The 20,246-nt window shown below is 36.5% G+C and overlaps 1 protein-coding gene across 6 annotated transcripts in view; it reads left to right on the forward strand.

The window, feature by feature from the left end:
* PPP3CA (protein phosphatase 3 catalytic subunit alpha) overlaps nucleotides 1-20,246 on the forward strand; it is a 329,754-nt gene that overhangs the window by 143,636 nt on the left and 165,872 nt on the right. Inside the window, exon 1 of one of the 6 annotated variants that reach the window (XM_086704505.1) lies at nucleotides 2,078-2,234. The exons of the other annotated variants lie outside the window; for them this stretch is intronic. Coding sequence (XP_086560631.1) covers nucleotides 2,213-2,234 — 22 coding nt within the window. The 5' untranslated portion in view covers nucleotides 2,078-2,212. Of the gene's footprint in view, nucleotides 1-2,077; nucleotides 2,235-20,246 lie in introns of those variants that run through there. 6 annotated transcript variants of the gene reach the window in all.

A 20,246-nucleotide genomic window follows, 5' to 3' on the forward strand; every position in this document is an offset into this window, starting at 1 on the left:
CCGCCTTATGCTGATTTCTGTTTTTGATAGTGTTCCTTCCAAAACTGTAGCTCTGGGGAATGTTCTTGGGATTTGTTGAACAGGTACAATGATTCTGTATCAGAGACGAATACTCAAAACTACTATGTGGCTTTTCAAAATGGAAAGGGATCTGGAGCCTACTGGTATTATTTCTTCACTTTACAAACAAGGAAACAGCAATTGAAAAGTGAAGTTAGGTAACCAGTAAGTGGCTGAGCTCTGCCTAAATTTGTCTGCTAACTTGAGGACTTACTGGCATGTTTAAATATGTAATACCATACTGTTCACTCACTCAGCGTATAGACAAAGTTAGATTTGATAGTCTAAAAAGGGATTATGTTTCTGTAAGTTATTCAGCATTCCAATTTTACCTAATAAATTAAGTAGCTTAACATGATATCATGTGAAAATTTTAAACCAGATTTACCTAGTTGTGCATCCAAACTCTGCCACTTAATATCAGTGTGAACTTGGACAGTGTGTTTAACCTCTTTTTCTTAATCTGTGAAATGAGGGCAATAAACACTTATTTTATACAGTTATGGGAAAGCCAGGTCTCAAATCCAAATAGTCAAACCTCTTGACACCAGGGAAAAGTGCTCTATGCCTGAATGAAATCCATATAGAATGTCTAGCCTCGGTTTACCCACTAGTGTAGCTCATTTCTGCAACAAATTTTAAAAGCATATCTAAGACTTTTACTTTTGTATGTTTTGGAACATTTTTATTTTCCCTGGTCATTGAAGGTGTACCATTGGTATTCGAATAACAGTTTAGGGAAGGGATTTTTCAGTAGTTTCTCTTTCAAAATGGTTTTGATATAATTCACCATAGACGCATGTGTTGATTTTGTTTAATCCTAAGTAGGCTGTTAAAATCAACAGAACATTTTTGTAGCAAGTGGAAAGCTCTAGAACGCAGTTTTGAAGGACTCACTTTTTGGAATGCATGGCCCCAATCTGGTGATCAGCTGGTGAAATACAATTCATAGCACCATGATTCACAACAGTAAAGTGAATTTAGGATTTAAAAAAAATATAATTGACTTATTTGTTATCACTACTAATTCCTTAATTTCAGACAGTGCCGTTCATTCTGCAAATGAGAGAAAAATACTTCATATAATTGAAGTTCATTTGGGAACCATATTACTATTTTCCCTCACATGGTACAATGGCTAGTGTTTCCAAATGGGAAATCATACATAAAACCATTTAATTTATTGATAGTGAAGCATCTTTGTTTCGGATTCATATGCAGGTCAGCCAAAAGCTACCTCAAAAAGTACCTTCATTCTTAGATTCTTCTACTAGATATTCATTGTTGATACAAAAGTTCAAGACTTAGATACTTTTTTCTTTTAATTAAGCTTGATAGTCATTTAATAAAAGATTCTCTAAATTTGGTGATAATGCAGTCTGTTACATACTGAGTATGTCTTATATTTCTCTGCTACTTAAATTCTGTTTTTATTGAGCTTTGGTAGTACAACTTTAATCTTAAACTGATCATGTTATATTTCTAAATTTCTATATTTGCTAAACGGCAAACATTTTTTATACTACATAGTTAAGTATATTGCACATTTTAAATGGCTTAGCAGGGTCTTAGAATAAATTCAGTATGTCAGCAGGACAAGGTTTGCTCTAGAGCAAATTCTATTAGCTTTATTAAATTAGGGATTTTAAAAATGCCTAAATGAAAACAACTGAAGGTTAGTTTTATTGAGTTAAAAGAGACATTTGGATTAGAACGGTGAACGGGTCCTTGTTTCTGAAACACATAAGTGAGCCTTCTTTCCCTTTCACTGTTGTTTACCTTTCTTTACCACAGGGAAGGAAGTGCTTGCGCTGTAACAAATTAAGAAGAAATTATATTTTGCTTAATAGGTAACTGGGTGGTTAATAGTTAATTAGGCACAAGAGAAAATTGAGAAAACTTTTTGTTCCTTTCGTAATATTAGAAATCAGGAATTTGGGAGAAATCAATACAACAGGCATTAATGAAAGCATTCGGTGTTTTGGTAATAACCCTCTTTATTGACATACAAGTATTCTTTAGGAAGAGAAATCTACTTGTAGTCCCCTATATTTTGTTTAATATCTCTTGGTTAGATGAACAGTTTTTTTTCCTTAATTTTACAGTAATTTGCATTGATTTTTAAAACTTTTCAAGATAATTTTCTCTTGGCATGAAGGCACATATTTCATTTGGTAAATGAAATATTATATTTTACATTATTATTTACATTATTAATTACAAATGTTATCATTGTAAATTATTAACAAGGTAAATATTACATTGGGTAAAGTGACATTCCCTCAGTGCAAACTTGAGTCAGTACAAAACCTAAAGAAAGGACATGAGAATTTTCTTAGCAAAGAGGTATGCCGTTACATAATTACACCGTCAGAATGAAAACACTTGATGATTGCTATTAGAGTGAATAGTTGTGTTCTCTAACGTTTTTCTCTTGCATTTCACCTAAGGGGTTCTATTAATTTAAATGAAAATAAAGGAAATGACTAGGAGGAGAATTGCTATGGCTAATTACACTCATGTGCCTAATCAGTGTGCGGGTGGTTTGGATTTCTGTGCAGTTCAGAGTTTATCAAAATAAGACTTCCAGAGCCCAATTTGGCCCTTTGCATTTGATCACTGATTATTTCAGTGAGCTCTCCCAGGGGATTTTGCTGACTAGTTACATCAGTGACTCCCCAGAGCACATTGGCTTGATAAAGGGTGCTGTTACACATTATTTTGCTGTGGGAGGAATCACATTCTTGAGTTTTAAATTTGGTTTATCTAATAGGTAGAAATAGAACTTCTTCCATAGAGCCATTGATCAATACTGAAAACCTAAGTGTATCTTAAGGGATGGGGGTCCTCTCTAAATGAAGGTCTGTAATGATTCTTGCTCTTTTTCTTGGGAAGACACAACTCAGGGAGCTACTGTTATTTTTACGCTTTTTCTGCTGTTTTAACAAGTCTCATAATAATAATCGTAAGCACTTACTGAGCACTTTAGCACATGTCAGGCATTCTTCAAGTTTTTACGTGGCATGTAGTGTGTTGTTCAATCCTCGCGAGAGCCTTGTGTGATAGGTGATATTATTATCTGCATTTTGCAGATGAGGAAAACTCAGGCACAGAGAGATTGGATAAATCACCCGAAGACGGAGACCAACAGGTAGCAGAAAAAGGATGTGAACCCAATAGGTGGTGGGGGTCCGGAGCCCTGGGGACAAGCACAGTTGCATTACCCAAACTTCTTTCCTATAAGCCCCTAATATAAGAAGGGACATAATTTATTTTGACAACAAAAATTCATTGTAATTAATCTGAGTAAACACTTAAATGATCGATAGTCTTTGTTATCTCTGACTAGCATGTTGAAAGGTTGGCTTGGCCCCAGATCACAGATGCAGAATGCTGTGTTTCAACGTGAAGGAAGGCAGGGAAGGTGCCTGCAGCTGTGACATTCCTATCAACATCCACAATCAGAGATTTTCTTTCCTGTGGTTGGAAGTCTTTGGTTTCCTTCTTCCTTAATTAGCTTTTTAAAAGAGTCATAGCAACTGCCTTTGACAACCTGCAATGTGCAGGCATTTGCAGGTTAATGTGATGAGGTTTAGTGGAAAGGACACGGGATTTAGAGTCAAGACTCTAGGAATACATCTTGGCCCCACGCACTACCTGTGTTATATTCACCATGCCACGTAAGCACATTTTTCTTGTTCTCTTCATCTATAAAGTGATGAATCTTATGATGCCTATCACAAAGGGCTCTTATAAAGATTGAATGAAATCATGTATACGAAAGTGTTCAACTATGTATGTATAGATTTTGTTTTAATGTTTAATACTTTTTTTAAGTTGAAAATCTTATATTCATAAAATAGTTCTTTGTTCCAAATAATATTATTGCCTAATAGAGCAGTCACACGCAGATAGCTAGAGTGGTTTTCAGTTCAGATAAAATATAAGGAACTTATTCGTTATTGATTTGAAAGCGACTAATGGCATTTGGTATCTTTAAATCATATTTGACTTGGGGCACCTGGGTGGCTCAGTCGGTTAAGCGTCCGACTTCAGCTCAGGTCACGATCTCGCGGTCCGTGAGTTCGAGCCCTGCATAGGGCTCTGGGCTGATGGCTCAGAGCCTGGAGCCTGCTTCCGATTCTGTGTCTCCCTCCATCTCTGCCCCTCCCCCATTCATGCTCTGTCTCTCTCTGTCTCAAAAATAAAAAACTTAAAAAAAAATCATATTTGACTTAAATCAATATTATAGAGCTGTATTCGTGTATCATCAAGTAAACAACCTGTGCTTTATAGACTAAAAGATGTTAACTTTTATTGCGTGGTGGTACACTGTTCAGTATGATGGATATATGAATAAGTAGAAATCAGAAATAAGCAAGCCTTCCACTATGCGGGGTTTTTTTTTTGTTTTTTTGTTTTTTTGTTTGGAATTTGATAGACAAATGTTCCTTCAGCTTAAACAAACTCACATGTTTATGATTTTGATTATAATTTCTGGCCAGCTTTACTGATACTGAATATTCATGTTTGCATGAACTTAGTAACTTACTTTGTTTAAATAGTTGAGTTGGTTATTTGTTTACAGTAGGCTTTCACAAAATACAGTATGTCTGGAAGACTGAATTTTATAGGGAAAAAATTTGGGACATGATTGATTTCCCTCCTGGATACTCATAAGATACAATAACATATTCAAATCTTTATGAAGACTTGCCATAAATGAGCCCATTTAAAAATGTTTTACATAGAGGTGCCTGTGTGGCTAGGTTGGTTAAACTTCTGACTCTTGGTTTCAGCTCAGGTCATGAACCCGGGGCTCCTGAGTTCGAGCCCTCTGCTTGAGATTCGTTCTCTCTCTATCTGTGCTCCTCCCCTGCTCGGGTTTATTCCCTCTCTCTCAAAATAAATAAAATAAACATTTAAAAACTATGTGTTTTACACAAATGTTCTGGAACATTTTCTCTTCCAGAAAATGGTGTTTTTTGTTTTTTGTTTTTTTTTTTAAATAATATATCTGTTAGCCCAGTGCTATTATTGGGAAAATGTTGCTGCACACATAAAACCTGATGGTCTTGGAAGGCTCAGTGGTCTCTAGGCTTTCATATTCATTGCTTCTCTGACCTTTCCACTAAGGTCACAATATACTACTAGTAAGAATTTCATATATGCCCATGATGATGGATACAGTTCTTAATTAAACAACTATCTTGGGGCCATATTTAATGTCATTTGGCAAGATAAGTTCCTTCCCGGTAGCCCATATGGTACAAACATTTATATGCTAATACTTGGGGGCTTTTGAGGCATGAATAAGCCAAATGTAAAGAAGAGTTTTCACGCGCTGAAACGAAATGCTGGTATGTGGAGCGAAAGCAATGCCGTGGGAATTCAGGGAAGCACAATAGGAACAAGTAATATATTTTTATTCTTAGCAAATTTGAGTTCATCCTTTGTACCAAGTATTGAGCTAAGCACTTTTACAAGTATGTTCTCATCTAATCCCTTTAACAGCCTCTTGAGGTAAATATCCCCATTTCACAGGTGAGGAAACTGTGGTTTCTCAAGGATTTCCTTGCCAGAATGTGAGGGTAAGTGAGGAGGGACTTCAGAACTCAGAACCACTATGCTTTGTGGCCTAGAGAGCTCAGATTCTGCTCTGTATTGCTGGTGACAGGCAATGGCAGGTAGACTAAGCAGGCTCTTTAAGGAACAGATGTTGGGGAGGCACGCTTTAAACAAAATCACAGACTAGCCTGAGAGGTAGCCAGCAGTCACTGATGGGATACCTTTTGGCTTTGGGTGGAACCTGAGCTCAATGCTCATGTGTGGGAAAACTTCAGAGGCTCCTCTGGCCTTTGAGTCAATCCATCAGAAACCAAATTACAACAAAGACCTCATACTTTTTACAAGTGAAAAACTGAAACAGTTATTCCTTGGTCGTTCCGGTCTCTTTCAAGACTGGGAACGATTAAGTAAGAAGACAGCCAAGCCAAATGAGAAGTTTGTTCAAGGAACAAACTGTGCAATTGGGATAAATATTATTGCATTCAGAGAATTAGGTGGGTCAAGAAATCATTGAACCATTGTATTTTGAATGCTTGCTATGGCCATCACTCTGGGTAAGGGATAGGAGACTCATAAGGAAAGAGCCTTAGCAGGGAATTCAGAGAACTCCGTGTGTACTTCAGGCTTTTCCATTAATTACTTTTGGATCACTGGATGAGTTTCTCCTTATCTACAGAGAGAAAGTCACAAGGATTAAAAGCACAGCTCTTAGAGCCAGGGGGCCTGCTTTAAGCCCAGGCTTCCCCTACTTACTTGCTGCTGTGTGACCTTGATAAACTTATTGAATTTCTTTGTGCCTGTGTTCTTGTATATGAAAAATAGAATAATAGTACCTGCATCATGGGATTGTTATGAAGACTGAATGAGTTAACACATATCCGGTATTTAGAACGGTGTCTGGGATATAGTAAGTGGTATATAAGTGATTATTTCATTGTTATTTTTATTGTTATTGTTATCACTGCTACTCGTAGTCTCCTTGAGCCTCAGTTTCTTCAACTAGAAAATTGAAGAGTGAAATTAAATGATATTTAAGAACATAATTTCATATTTGTACACATTTATTAAACAACATAAAACCCTTCTAGGGCTCCTGGGTGGCTCAATCTGTTAAGCCTGACTTGGCTTAGGTCATGATCTTGCAGTTCATGAGTTGGAGCCCAACATAGGGCTCTTGCCTGTCAGCCCACTTAGGATCCTCTGTCTCCCTCTCTCTGCCCCTCCCCTGCTTGTTTTCTCTTGCGCTCTCTCTCTCAAGAATAAGTAAACATTAAAAAAACCCTTCTACTAATCTGTGGGTGTCTTTTGAGAGCAAAAGTATGAAAATTAGTATAGGCAGCAAGTGTTTTGTGATTTAAGGGCAAAGAGATAAAGAAAACTTTGTATTTTGGTGATCAAAGGACATTTTATTAAGTAATTGCTACTCAAGGACTGGTGATTCAGATGGAAAGCAGGCTTTGGGTCTTTTCAGAAGTTGTGACATTTATTTGAATCAGGATGATAAGGAGCTTGCGCACTTAAGGAGCTGAGCAAGGCAATTTGTTAATCATAAGGAATACTTAATGAAGAATTTGCTATGCTAATAATGTTCCCAGCATTTTACACATATTAGTTTGTTTAATCCTCTATTTCCAAATCTGGAAACTATAATGTAGAGAAGTTAAGCAACTTGCCCCGGATCATACAATTTGGTGACGTTGGGGTGTAAACCCAGGCACTTTGGCTTCTGAGTTTGTGCTTTTAGACCCTTTGCCTTACTATTTCTGAAAGGCTTGAGGAAAGGTATGGAATTATATGGAATACTTGGGGTATTGAGTAATTGGGTATGGCCAGACCATAATGCTTGGGGATTAGATGGATTAGCGGAGATGGGTTGGGAGAAATCATCTGACCCTCACTTTAATAATCTAGATGAGCATGTAATTGAGCAACTAGACTAGAATGGGTATCATAGTCATGATGAGGAAGCTGTGATGGAGGGAATCTTAGCCCTTTTGGCTCAAAGATCCTTTTGAAAGTCTGCGAAACTGTGGACTTTCTCCCCAGAAATTTGTGCAACACATTAGCATCACCACAGAATTTCTACAGTTTCACAAAACTTTTAATTTATTTGATGCTTTATACAGCTTGGTTTTTCTCCCGTCTAATAATTGTGTATTTCGTAAAAGTCTGCAGCTTTTCTTTCTTTCTGTTTGTTTTGTGTTCTGTATTTTCTTTCAGTAATCATATTTTTAAAATATTTTACTTTTCGTTAGATACCTGTTCTTTGGTTATTTACTTTTATAAAATACAACTTAGGTGAGCTCCTGATGATTTAATCAACTTTGTATCCCCACTCTATGAATGTATATAAATAAATAATTGCAGTGAAATTTCCTGTAATTGTTTTCCTTTGTTGTTTCAGTACCAAATGGTGGTAGACTTGTGGCAAATAGTCTCTACCAGGATCCACATTGTTCTGTGTTTATTCATGAACAGTTTGTTATTTGAATAGTTGTATCTGGGATGGGGAAATTATTTGCATTTAAAAAAGATAGGTAAATCCTATTTCCAATGCAAATGAAATAGACTCTTATGGAGAAACAGATCCAAGAGTCTGTCCTTGTTTCTGAGACACACTTTATTGTCCCTTAAGAATGGAAACCCTTTGGGTAATTAGAGTCTAGAAGTAAGGGAGTTCAGAAAAGATTGGTGACGGATTATCATTTGTTTTGTTTATCATTTGGTGTGAATAATAATTGGGTCCCCCTTGGCTAGGTGGGGAGTAAGCAATGCCAATACCTATGGGAAATTGTTCTAGTAAAATTCACATGCTATTTAGGATTTGGCTTTTTTTTTTTTTTTTTTTTTTTTTTTTTTTAAATACAATCTAACTTGGCAGTCTGGTGAACTGAACTCAAATTTATCATCCTGAGGTCATAAAAACAAATTTTCTTCTTTCTTTTCTTTTTCCTTTAATTTTCTTTGAACTTTTACTGCACCTTGAACTGTTTATGTCCCCATTACAAAAGTATATATTATTTGTTTGTAAAATTATTAATTTGTACAAATGTAAATATCCTCAAAAATCATGATGTTATTGTTTTAAGAAAATATTCTTTAAAAAGCAACTTCAGAGGTATTTTCTCAGACTTTAGGCTTATAAAGGAAAGTTGCTTTTAGTTAGTTTACATTTAAGTAATGGATAGAACCTTTATGACATTTTTCTTTCTCCAGGATTTACTGAATGCATATACCCTATATGTCATTTTTTAAAATATAGCTTGATATGTAGAGTATTAGCAAATCAAAGACTATTTCGAGTTTCATTATGAATGACTGAACACACTCTTTTGGGAATGAAGACATTTTCCTGATTTAAATTATATTCCAAAAAAAAAAAAAATCGACAATATAATACAGACTTCATTTATGTGTTTCGATCAGGGAAGGGGACATTTCACTGAAAGTGAAAGTATGCCATAACTGAGCCATATCTCTTTTAAATATTAAATTATTTAAAATCCCCTCTTTGTAACAATGTATTGTTTGGCAATCTGGAATAAGAGATATTTATGAAGTGTGGAATGTACATTTGACCCTGGAATAATGGATTTGAACTGACAGACCCACTTATATGTGGATATCTTTTATAAGTACAGTATAGGAATGTAAATGTATTTTCTCTTCCTTATGATTTTCTTAACACAATTTTCTGTTCTCTATCTTACTTTATGTTAAGAATATGGTATATAATACATATGACATACAAAGTATGTATTAATTGTCCATTTATGTTATTGGTAAGCCTTCCAGTCAATAGTGGGCTCTTAGCAGTTAAGGGTTTGGGGAATCAAAAGTTATATGCAGATTTTCAAATACACAGGGGTTGGTGCCCCTAATTCTCATGTTCAAGGATCAACTGTATACTATCATGATTATCATAGATATCCCCTGATACCCTCTGGGGCTATTGAGAAATATGGAACTGAACATACATACGATCAATTTTGCCAAGCCATCATTCTTTTTTTTTTTTTTTTTTAAATTTTTTTTTTCAACGTTTATTTATTTTTGGGACAGAGAGAGACAGAGCATGAACGGGGGAGGGGCAGAGAGAGAGGGAGACACAGAATCAGAAACAGGCTCCAGGCTCTGAGCCATCAGCCCAGAGCCTGACGCGGGGCTCGAACTCCCAGACCGCGAGATCGTGACCTGGCTGAAGTCGGACGCTTAACCGACTGCGCCACCCAGGCGCCCCGCCAAGCCATCATTCTTGTGTATTTAGCATATTGAGAATGGCTCCATTCCTTTCCTATGAAATAACAGACACAGATTCTGTGGTGACTGTCCCACCTCTGCTCAACTTTCAATTACCTCTGGGTGTGTGATTGCACTGTGATTGGTAAGGATGATGGGAACTACAGTTCTGAAGAAGTGGGGCACTATCAAGGGCCTTATAAAAAATACATAAACTCTATTGTTAGAATAATATACACTATTACACTCTGATTTTTGTGGAGTGTGTGTGTATGTAGACATAATTACTTTTCACTGGATATAACCTATATCTTACATTTGTGTTAATCTACTAGTGGTCCCACATTTAATCCTGATTTTTTTGGGGGGGAGGGTGGAAATTTATGCCAAAGGATGATTTTAAATGATATGGTGATAAAAAGATTATATTTCTTGTCTGCCAGTTGTGAATTCTGCACATGTAACTTTAAGAAAAGCACTCCCTCCCACGGGTGCCTAAATGGCTCACTGTCATGCCTAAAGGAGTGTCTTTAAGTTGGATAGTGAAAATTTTATGAAACTGAAGCTTTTTGGCTGTCTTGGAGAACCATAACCCAAAGTTATATATCCTGGGAATTATGTTGTTCTGTTTGTCATTCTATATGTGCTTAGAATGAGCTAGATAAGCTAGGCTTTAGCTATTCTTGACAGCTGCATTTCACAATACATTTTTCATTGGTGTCTGGTAGTAAGATTTGGATCCACTCTGACCGGTAGTGATAGCCATCAAGCAAGTGGTAAAAAGAAGCGAAAGGAGGACTCTCTCCTGAATGACTTCTGACACTTAGGGATGCTGAGAGAGTGTTAGTCTAGTAAGTATCAGTTATCACAAGTCTGAAAATTTTTAAAAAGGATTTACATTTACTGATGCATATTTCAATAAATATATAATACTAACATTTTTAAAGGTAGAGAAATGTTCTTTTTAAATTTTTTTTTAACATTTATTTATTTTTGAGACAGAGAGAGACAGAGCATGAACAAGGGAGGGGCAGAGAGAGAGGGAGACACAGAATCTGAAACAGGCTCCAGGCTCTGAGCTGTCAGCACAGAGCCCGACGCGGGGCTCGAACTCACGGACCGTGAGATCATGACCTGAGCCGAAGTCGGACACTTAACCGACCAAGCCACCCAGGCGCCCCAAGAAATGTTCTTTTTAAAGGTAACATTTGAACTGCTTTCTGAAATGCCATAGGATAGCACTTTATGAGTCTAAAAGTACCGAAGCACTATTGTATCCAGGTGATATCATTTTTATTGTTATGGGTCAATTTTACATCACAAGTAACTGCAAATTTTATCTGTGATCCTGTATTCACATATGGCCTTAAAAGCAAGTTAGCCTTTCAGACTTTTTGTAGTGATTTTTTTCCTGTCCCCTTTTTGCTTTTCTATCTGTTGCTCACTGTTGACCATGTCTGTTTCATCTTGGGTGTGGCCTCTCGGTCCACCCCGCCATCTGGCATCCATAGTCTCCTTCCTGTAATGAGTGCTTCAAAAAAGACATTTACTAAATGAAGGTTTCAGTTTCTGAGTTATTTTGGTTATTGACTATCCTTTTTATAATTACATACTTTTAGACTGAACAGGCCATTTGTTTCTATTCTCTCTTCTTAAACTAATTCTAGTACCACAGTAATTTTCCCCAAATTCTGAGTGAGCAAGCCAAAAAAAAAAAAAAAAAAAAAAATCCATTCATTTTTCTTCCTTCATTCAGAAATACATTGATTGAGTATCTATCAATACCAAAGCATTTGTTTTGTTGAGGCAAATTACGCTCAGAGAGTGAGATTGTCTTTGCCAATAATTTAACACAGGCTTACTGTGGGAATTATAATTTATAACGATATTTCACGAGCCAATAGCATATGGGGTAATGTCTCCTAATAAGACAATAAAGAAGTAACAGGCTCCAAATCAATGATAGATTAATTACACTATTGTTTCAGGCTAAGGGGAGATGAAAGAAATAAAGCTCAAATGTAGTGGACGTATAACTGTTTAGGAGTTGGTTCTCAGAAGAGTTGGCTTAGCTAACCAAAAGCTGACGTCCAGCTGCCAGGGTAAAGTAAAAATCCCTTGTTGCTAGAGTGTGTTGCTAGGGGAATGAAGGCGCTGGTGATGTTGGCGGGCAAGATGATCTTCCAGCTCCGTTTTCACCACTCCTCCAGAGAGTCACCTTGCCATGGCAGGAGCTAGTGTCCAAGGTCTCTGTATATGTGCTGCGCAAACGAGCCTTGCCCAAGGTCTTTGGAGAGACATTTAGATCAGGAAAGGGTACCTTTGCCCCAACCAAATACTCTTGGTAAGGCCTCACAAATTCTTGGTATATAACATTTCAAAGTCCCTTACATCACAGCGGCTCTGTCCTATGCTCTTATTGATAAGTTCCCAGCGGCACCCATCAATAGATAGGCCACTGAGTGCTTATTGACAACAACAGATGTTGATGCTAACATTCTAACACGGTTTCCTCGATGTGAACAAATTCACCCTTAGTTCAAAACAACTTCACTCAGGTCACAAACCAGTGGGTTTAACAGCGTGACCACCAGTACACAACAGTACTAGATGAGACTTTTACTGGGACTTGGTTGTTAGTCTTTCTACCTAATTATTCCAATGTTTTTTGAGTAGTAATGATTGACTTAAAGAGTTGTGGTATTACATGTCAATTTAAAGATGACCTTATAATTAATCTGTTTCCTTAGTTATTTGAGAATTTTTTAATGTAAAAACTAGGCACTAAATAAGAGTGGAAAATCTCCCTTAAGTATGGCTTTTTATTAAGGAAGGGAACGCAGTCTGTTGCAGCTTTCTTATGAAATTAGCCCTTTTCCATTTGATAGATTAAGAAATTCATGTTTGATTTAAAATCAGAATTGGCAAGTACATTTTAAAAATAAACGAAACAAGTGAATATAAAGTCTCAGAGGATATAATTGTAGGTGGTAGTCACTAAAGCATTCCAAATTTTAAATAGATGTGTGAAGATTATGATTCGGAGAGCACACATTGGAGGTGCTAAGAATTGGGACCTCCTGCATGCTTTTTTTTTTTTTTTTTTTTTTTTTTTTTTATAGGAGTGGGTGTTTCTTAGAAATGGTGGGCCAGAGAGAGTGGATGAGAGCAGTTCTGGTCATCAGACCAGACTGAAGCAAACAATATAATCCGGTGCAAGCATTACTGAAACATGGAGAAGCCCAGAAGACCTGATATTTCACTATTGTGCCCATAGGGAATAGGGAGCAGAGAGCCAAGACAGTGGGGAATTAAATGCAAACCTGGGATTTTAACTCCTGCCCTTGGCTCTGAGGCAACTCTGGAGGGTGACTCTGAGGCAAAATATTGATCTTTGCTTCACTGTGGCACACAGATATAAGGAGATATGCCAGATTTATCATTTTTAAGCCAATCCAATCCCCCCTTCTGTGCAAAAGCGGTAACGTCCTAAAATTGCCACTTAGATTTACATTGTTCGATACTTGGGACATAGATTTGCCACTTCATCAAGACCTTTCAAAGAAGAGAAAGCTTATTCATTAAAAAAAAAAAAATCTGATGTCTGTAGATGATTTAACCACAGGGATGGGGACCGTGGGTGGGCATGTGTGGGCATAGAAAATATGTGGGCATCTAGAGTTGAATGATGAATTTGAAAGGAAAAGAATTGTGTGTGGGCATAGATTGATTTTTCATGTCAACTTCCAAGTTTAATTGAAGTCTAGGAGGGTTCGCTATTTTTATTACAGAGATTTCTAAATTTTACGTGTATTAAAGAATTGCTAGTCAAATAGTCCAACTCCAATATAGGTAAGGACCTTGGCTTATATTGCATGTCGTAGGCCATTGAGTTGAGGACTTCTGAATGGTAAAGTATGTCTTGGGTTGAAGAAAGTTTTAGAATCCCTAGATACTTTTCATTTCTCAGGGAAAATTATCATACTCCAAGGGAACTGCTCGCTTGGGAAATAAATTCAAATTGTCTTAAAGTATCTTGTTTGTGTTTTGGTTTTTCTTGAAGTAACTTGTTCATTTTTTGTGACATAGTTCTCTAAAAAAAATCCAATGTTCAAGGCAAAAACGAACAAATAAATAAAAAAACTCTGTGCTTGGGATGCCTGACTGGCTCAGACAATAGAACATGCGACTCTTGACCTTGGAGTTGTGAGTTCAAGCGCTATGTTGGGTGTAGAGATTACTTAAAAATAAAATCTTAAAAAAACACAGCCTTCTACGTAAGTTTATCTCGGTGACTAGAATTTTATGCATTACTATAAGTTTTCTATTCTAGAGATTACTGTAAATACCATTTGCTCAAAATATTGCTGTAGTCACTTCATCTAGCATTGAGAACTGATACATATAGTTGTGTACCTGCTAATATAATTGAAAATGACTCATTATCTATTTTTAATTTAAAAAATTATAGAGTAGACGCTTACAAAATGACACATCTTCAATTTTTATATATTAAAAAAGTTTTAACTATTTAAGTTAAATATTTAAAGTACTTAATATTTAATTAAAATCCTTAGTTTAATCTGAATATTCAATACCATATATTAAAAACCAGTAAGTATAACTTTGCTTTTATCATGTATAAACTAATTTGTGATTGCCCTGGCCACCATGTTAAGCACTGGACTTGTACATATAACTTTTTTTATTTTAACCACAAAAAAATCAGATTTTATTTAAGCTCTTCAGTAATGCTGAAATGTTTTGAGATTCTTAAAATATAACTTTTGTCAACTCATCTTTCATGTTGAATAAGTATTACATAATTTATTATGTAAGACAACTGCAATTTTTCTAGTAATTAAATTGAACTAACCAAAATATCAGAAATATGGAGTTTTGCGATTGAACTACCTAACCTTACATGTGGAAGGGGTCGTGGACTGTCACCTTTCCTATGTCCCTGAGTCCTTAGATTTAAGAGTACAGAGTGGCCAGAGAATAAGAAAAGTTGTACATAGAAAGGATAAGGAGTGGCTATGTATCAATAAGCATATTTAAAGGAAAAGTATTTTGAGATTCAGGTAACAAAAGAACTCTGTACTGTAAGGTGCTCATTTTCACTAATTAATTATTAATCCCTTGTATTGGAACAGTAATTCTTTTTAATTAATTAATGTCTGATCTTTATTAAAGAATTGCTTGTAGCACATTTCAGATTTATGTTCAAAAGTACTGTGTATAGTAAAAATTCTTTAAGCCAGAGGGAAAAAAGATCGCTTATTTTAAGAAATGCATCGAGCACCATACTACCCTTTTATAATTACTTTGGAGATGTTACATAAAATACCATTGTGCTGTATTTGCATGTAAACATTCAGGAAAACCAAATGAGGCATTCAGTTTGATAGTGAAATGATCAGTACACATACTGTGTCTAAAGCTGAATACATTTTAAGACTCTGGGTCTGAGTGTTAATATTCAGAGAAAGTGGGTAAGGAGGTCTTTGATAAGGATGGGGGACCTCATCATAGCTGTAGTAAAGAAAAAAAACACGAATAAATAATAAATTGGGGTTTTATTTATAGACGCACTGTGAAGATTTTTTTTTAGTTTAAGTGGGACCGGATGTTTCTGTTTACAAGATTAATATTCAACCACATTTGAGATGGGTAAGCATATTTTGACAGACATTAATGTCTGTAATGAAAGCCAGAGACTTTCAAACAAACAAGTGATGAATGTCCACAGAAATGGCATAAGTAGGACCCTAGTAAATAAGTTCCTACAGTGTTTCTTAGAGGCTAGCTGTGGTTAATTTTTAAGCTGTCCCTCCTAGACAATATATTTTGTGTATCTTTGCATATAGATATCATGTGCATGGATAAGCCTGTAGCCCAATGCTGGTAGAAATTTTGTAAACCCAGGAGAATATAAATCAAACCTAATTGCTCAATATTAGAACCCAAGTGAAATTTAGTGAAAAGTCATCAGCACTTCCTTTTATACATCCCTTCACTGTTTATTCAGAAGCAGGATCAGATTTCAGAGTAATTTTATTTACTGACCATGGCATTACTTTTGTATATTTTAGCTGGCGTATTATATCCTAAAATTAACATATTCTATTTTTCGTTACTTAAAGGCAGAGCCTTGTCTTCTGGAGCCACCTAAAAAAATGAGATATTTATTATATACTTTAGACAGAAGAAAGCTGTGTTTGCATCTAAGAGTTTATAGGAACCCAGACATAAAGTAGATGAAGACAATTTTTTTCCCTTACATATTACATTGTCTCTCATTTTCTTTAACTTTTGTTCTTCAGTTTTGCAGTTTAATGCTTTTCCAGGTATCTCAAGCAAAAACTTATATATATACATATACATATATATATATATATGTATATATATATACATATATATATATATATATATATATATATATCTCACATGATAATCTCTTCAGAGTCTGGATCTGCTAATATTTGTTTTCTGTTGCCTACTTCTCCCTAGTCCTTCTCACTGCCTTGTGTTGAATACAATACATAGTAGGTGCTTAGTAGGTGCTTGATGATTGATTGGTTGGTTGATTGATATGGTTTGATTAGAACAGTAGTTTGTGACATGTACAAATGTCCATGAGGAAGAAATGGAGTGCCAATTTACGGAGGTCAGGCCAGAACGTGTTTTAAGTTGTGTTTGACATGTGATATCCTTAAGCTGTCTCTTAACATGTGTCAACATAAATATCTTGGACAGCCCTGGTGCAGATAGTAGTCACATGAAATATGGGACAAGAGCTGTTTCTGTACACATTCTGATTACAGAGAGGGGTGGAATAAACGTGTCTGGACTTGCAAAATAGTGTATCTGCTATGGTTGATTGACATTGTGGAGCATGTTTGGGGGGTGGGAATTAAACCGCCTGGCATTTTGTATGCCTTTACTTATGGTATAGATCCGTGAATCTCAGTCTGGATTTCCTATCAGCTCACCCCAAGTTTCCTTAAAACCGTGCCACTGCCCTGGGCCTATCCTAGACAGGTTAAATCAGAATTTCTAGACATTGCCCCTCAGCATCACTCACTTTTAAAAGTGATTCCAGCGTGCAGTCAGTTTTGAGACAGTTTGGAGTTTTGTAGGAACCAAAGTTAGAAAAGAAGAAAGATTACAGAGTATACTTTTCACTCTTCCCTATTTTCCTACTTCCTTGAGAAGGATGCGACATGGTCCAATCATCATCTAGTATAAACCATTTGTATAGTTTTAAATGTTCTAGTATCCATATTAAAAAATAAAAAAAAATAAGTGGAGTTAATATTAATAAATTTTATCTAGTCCAATATATCCTAAATCTTCTTTCAGCATGTAATCAACATACAAATATTAATGAGATATTTTACACTCTTTTTTTTTTTTTTTCTCATATCAGGTGCTCTAAATCCAGTTCATATTTTGTAGGTGTACAGCTCATCTCAGTTTGGACCAGGTGGTTTTCAAGTGTTCGGCGGCCATATGTTGCTAGTCAATTGGACAGAACAGATTTACAGGGTAAAGTGCTGGAGTACAAACCAGGAGACCTGAAGTTTAGTGTTGGGTTTGCTGCTGAATAACCCTGTGTCCCTGTAGCATTCACTTAACCCCACTCTGAACATCAGTTTCCTCTTTTTTCATATGAGGCTGTCCGGGGTCAGTCTAACTTAAGACTTCTCATTTTGAGTTTTCTAATTTTGAGTTATTAAGAGTTTTCTAATTTTGCTCCAAAGAACCCCAGGATTTTGTGAGCGTACCTTAACAGTGATCATAGGGAAGAAAGAGAAGTGAGCCGCTTTAGGCTCTTTTTTCCTTTGGATATACTTGAGGTGTCTTTTTTTTTTTTTTTTTTTTTTTTTTTTTTACTAAAAAAAATGAAGCAAAACAAAGGCTTGAAAAAAATCACTAGGCTGAACGTTTTCTTTGCCTGTGATTCTTTCTTGCAGCATCTGTAAGACTATTTCAGGAAGAGGTCAGGCAGCAGGTGTCCTGCTCTTCCAATGAAGGTATCACCATGGCAGTGACTCTTGGATATTTCCCATCAAATAGTAGGAGTAGCTTTGATAGTGGTTAATCTGGGTCGGATTTGCGGAACAGAAACCTCAAATACCTAGATATACTCCAGAGTGAGAGCAGACCACTTATGACTACTGAGGTGCATAGCTGTCATCTAAAACTGATCTTGCCCAAATCAGAGGAGGAGATACCTAACTCTTTCAGAGCTGTGGTCCCCATGGTCAGCCAGAACCTAGGGCTAGAATAACTCTGGATACCGGGCTTTTCTGACTTGGGATGTATTTCTCTCTGATGGATGAATAATTGACAACAACTTCAGTAATTATTACATAGATGCCAATATTGGATACACATGATTTTGGTTCCCAGGCTACTAACCTTTCTCTGTATCAGGTAGATGAACATTCTAGTGGCATCAACAAATAGGGGACAAAATGAGATCATATCCTGTTCATTGGAAATCAGTCTGTGGCAGATTTCCACCATCAATGACATGGGAACACAATCCTGGTCCAGTATCTTGTTTGCCTTTAAAGCCATTGGTGTAATTTGCTTGAAGTCAGTCGAGGATGTACATAACCCTAAATTTTAGTGACTTTGCTGTTATATTTGAGGGGGAAAAAAGTGACATTGAGTGGAAATTGTGGAGTGAAAAAAAGCTGAGAGTGATTCTATCTACTTTCGGGTTACTTCTAAGAAGACTATTATTGCACCATATTCCATACTTAATGGGCAATTATAACAAAATCATTTCAGCAAGAGTCAGCCAAATATCAACAGATACTTCTAAATTTTATTAGCATGCACAAACTTAACTCCTTCAATCCTGGTGTACTCTCGTACCAATAAAAGCAACTTGTAATACTCAAAGCAACGGAGGGAGGGGGAACTCCAATTTTATTATATCAGGTGTAGCCATTTTTATGAGTTAATGAAAGGCTTGTTTTCTAAGCACATTGGATTCTTTGGTCGAAGCAGTTTTTGCTTGGTACTTGTCACCCATCTGCATGGAGGACTCTAGGTGAACAGAGAAAGCAAATGAATATGACCTTTGTAAAGCTGGTATTTTCTTTATGAAGCCAAAGCGTGTACAGATTCACAAATATTAGCCCACTCTTATTTTTGTCCCAGAAAACTTCTCTCTGGCTTACAGCATCTCTGCATTCAAACCTTGGCATCATTGCTGCACATCTCGGTTCCCTGGGGGCCTTACCATCTGTTTATCTGGTAACAGGCCCCATCTCATCAGTTTCCCTATCATCCAGTTGGAAATAGAGCCCTCTGGTTGGCCTTTACCCTCTCTTTTTGCTCCTGTTTATTTGGAACCAGATCCTGTATTTCAGAGCAGGTGGCTTTACCTTAGCCGACTACCTAGAATTAGCAATTACTGGAAGATAAAAGATTGGCGTCGAAGAGGGAGCAGCTTTTATTACAGCGATCTTGGTGTTTGAGAGAGCCTAGGGACTTGGAGAAAGTCTAATTCATGAAGGTGATGCGGCTCAGGTGCGCTCCCTTTGCCTCTCACCTTCTAAAGGCTTCCACTCTTTCAGGTTTAACTCTTTGATCTAGCTCAAGTTTAAGAAGGCCAGCTAGTACAGGGTGGCAGAGACCCACTGCCTTTATAAGCCTGATAACAAATCAGCCTCCTACCCTGCTGTGCTCCTAGGATTCTTGCCTGAGGATTGTAAACCTTCACAGTTGTCCAACTCCTACCCTGGGAATTAACTCAAAAAAAAAAAAAAAAAAAAAAAAAGCTCTTAGCCATACTCCAAGCATCCTTTTGAAGTTTCTTCCTTTCCATTCCCCAATATATATCTGGGGAATTTGGAGGAGTTGCCAGGTAAGATATTTTCTAATTTCAAATGGTACATAAAGACTCACCTAAATACACAGGGCCATCGAAACGTTTCCATGTTTTCTTACCAAGCGTATCTGTTAGGTAGGGAAAAGCAGGGGAGGGAAAGGAACAAGATGAACAAAAAATCCCCAAATGCCTGAAGTCTAATGACCTAAATTCCTCTTTTTTTTCTCCTTCTTGTTTAGTTCTTGCGTTTTCTCGTTATTATTCACTACGCTTTGGCATTCTGCATTTTGTGTTTTATTTTCCGTCATGCTTTTGTATTATGTATTCTATTATAAGCTGCCCCAAATAATTTTTGAAAATAAAAGCAGTCTTTATAAGAAACACCTTTCAGTATTTGTTAGAATTTCAGTTTTCAACAGTGATTTCCTCGTGACCTTACAATTTTTAAGCACTGTCTTAAGTTCTTTTTGAGAAGCTGTGTAGGGAAGTTGTAGACACGGTTATTCTGGCATCAGACTGCTGGAGT

The sequence above is a fragment of the Puma concolor genome, chromosome B1 (assembly GCF_028749965.1).
Source record: "Puma concolor isolate L17-30 chromosome B1, mPumCon1.1.hap2, whole genome shotgun sequence".
Taxonomy (NCBI): domain Eukaryota; kingdom Metazoa; phylum Chordata; class Mammalia; order Carnivora; family Felidae; genus Puma; species Puma concolor.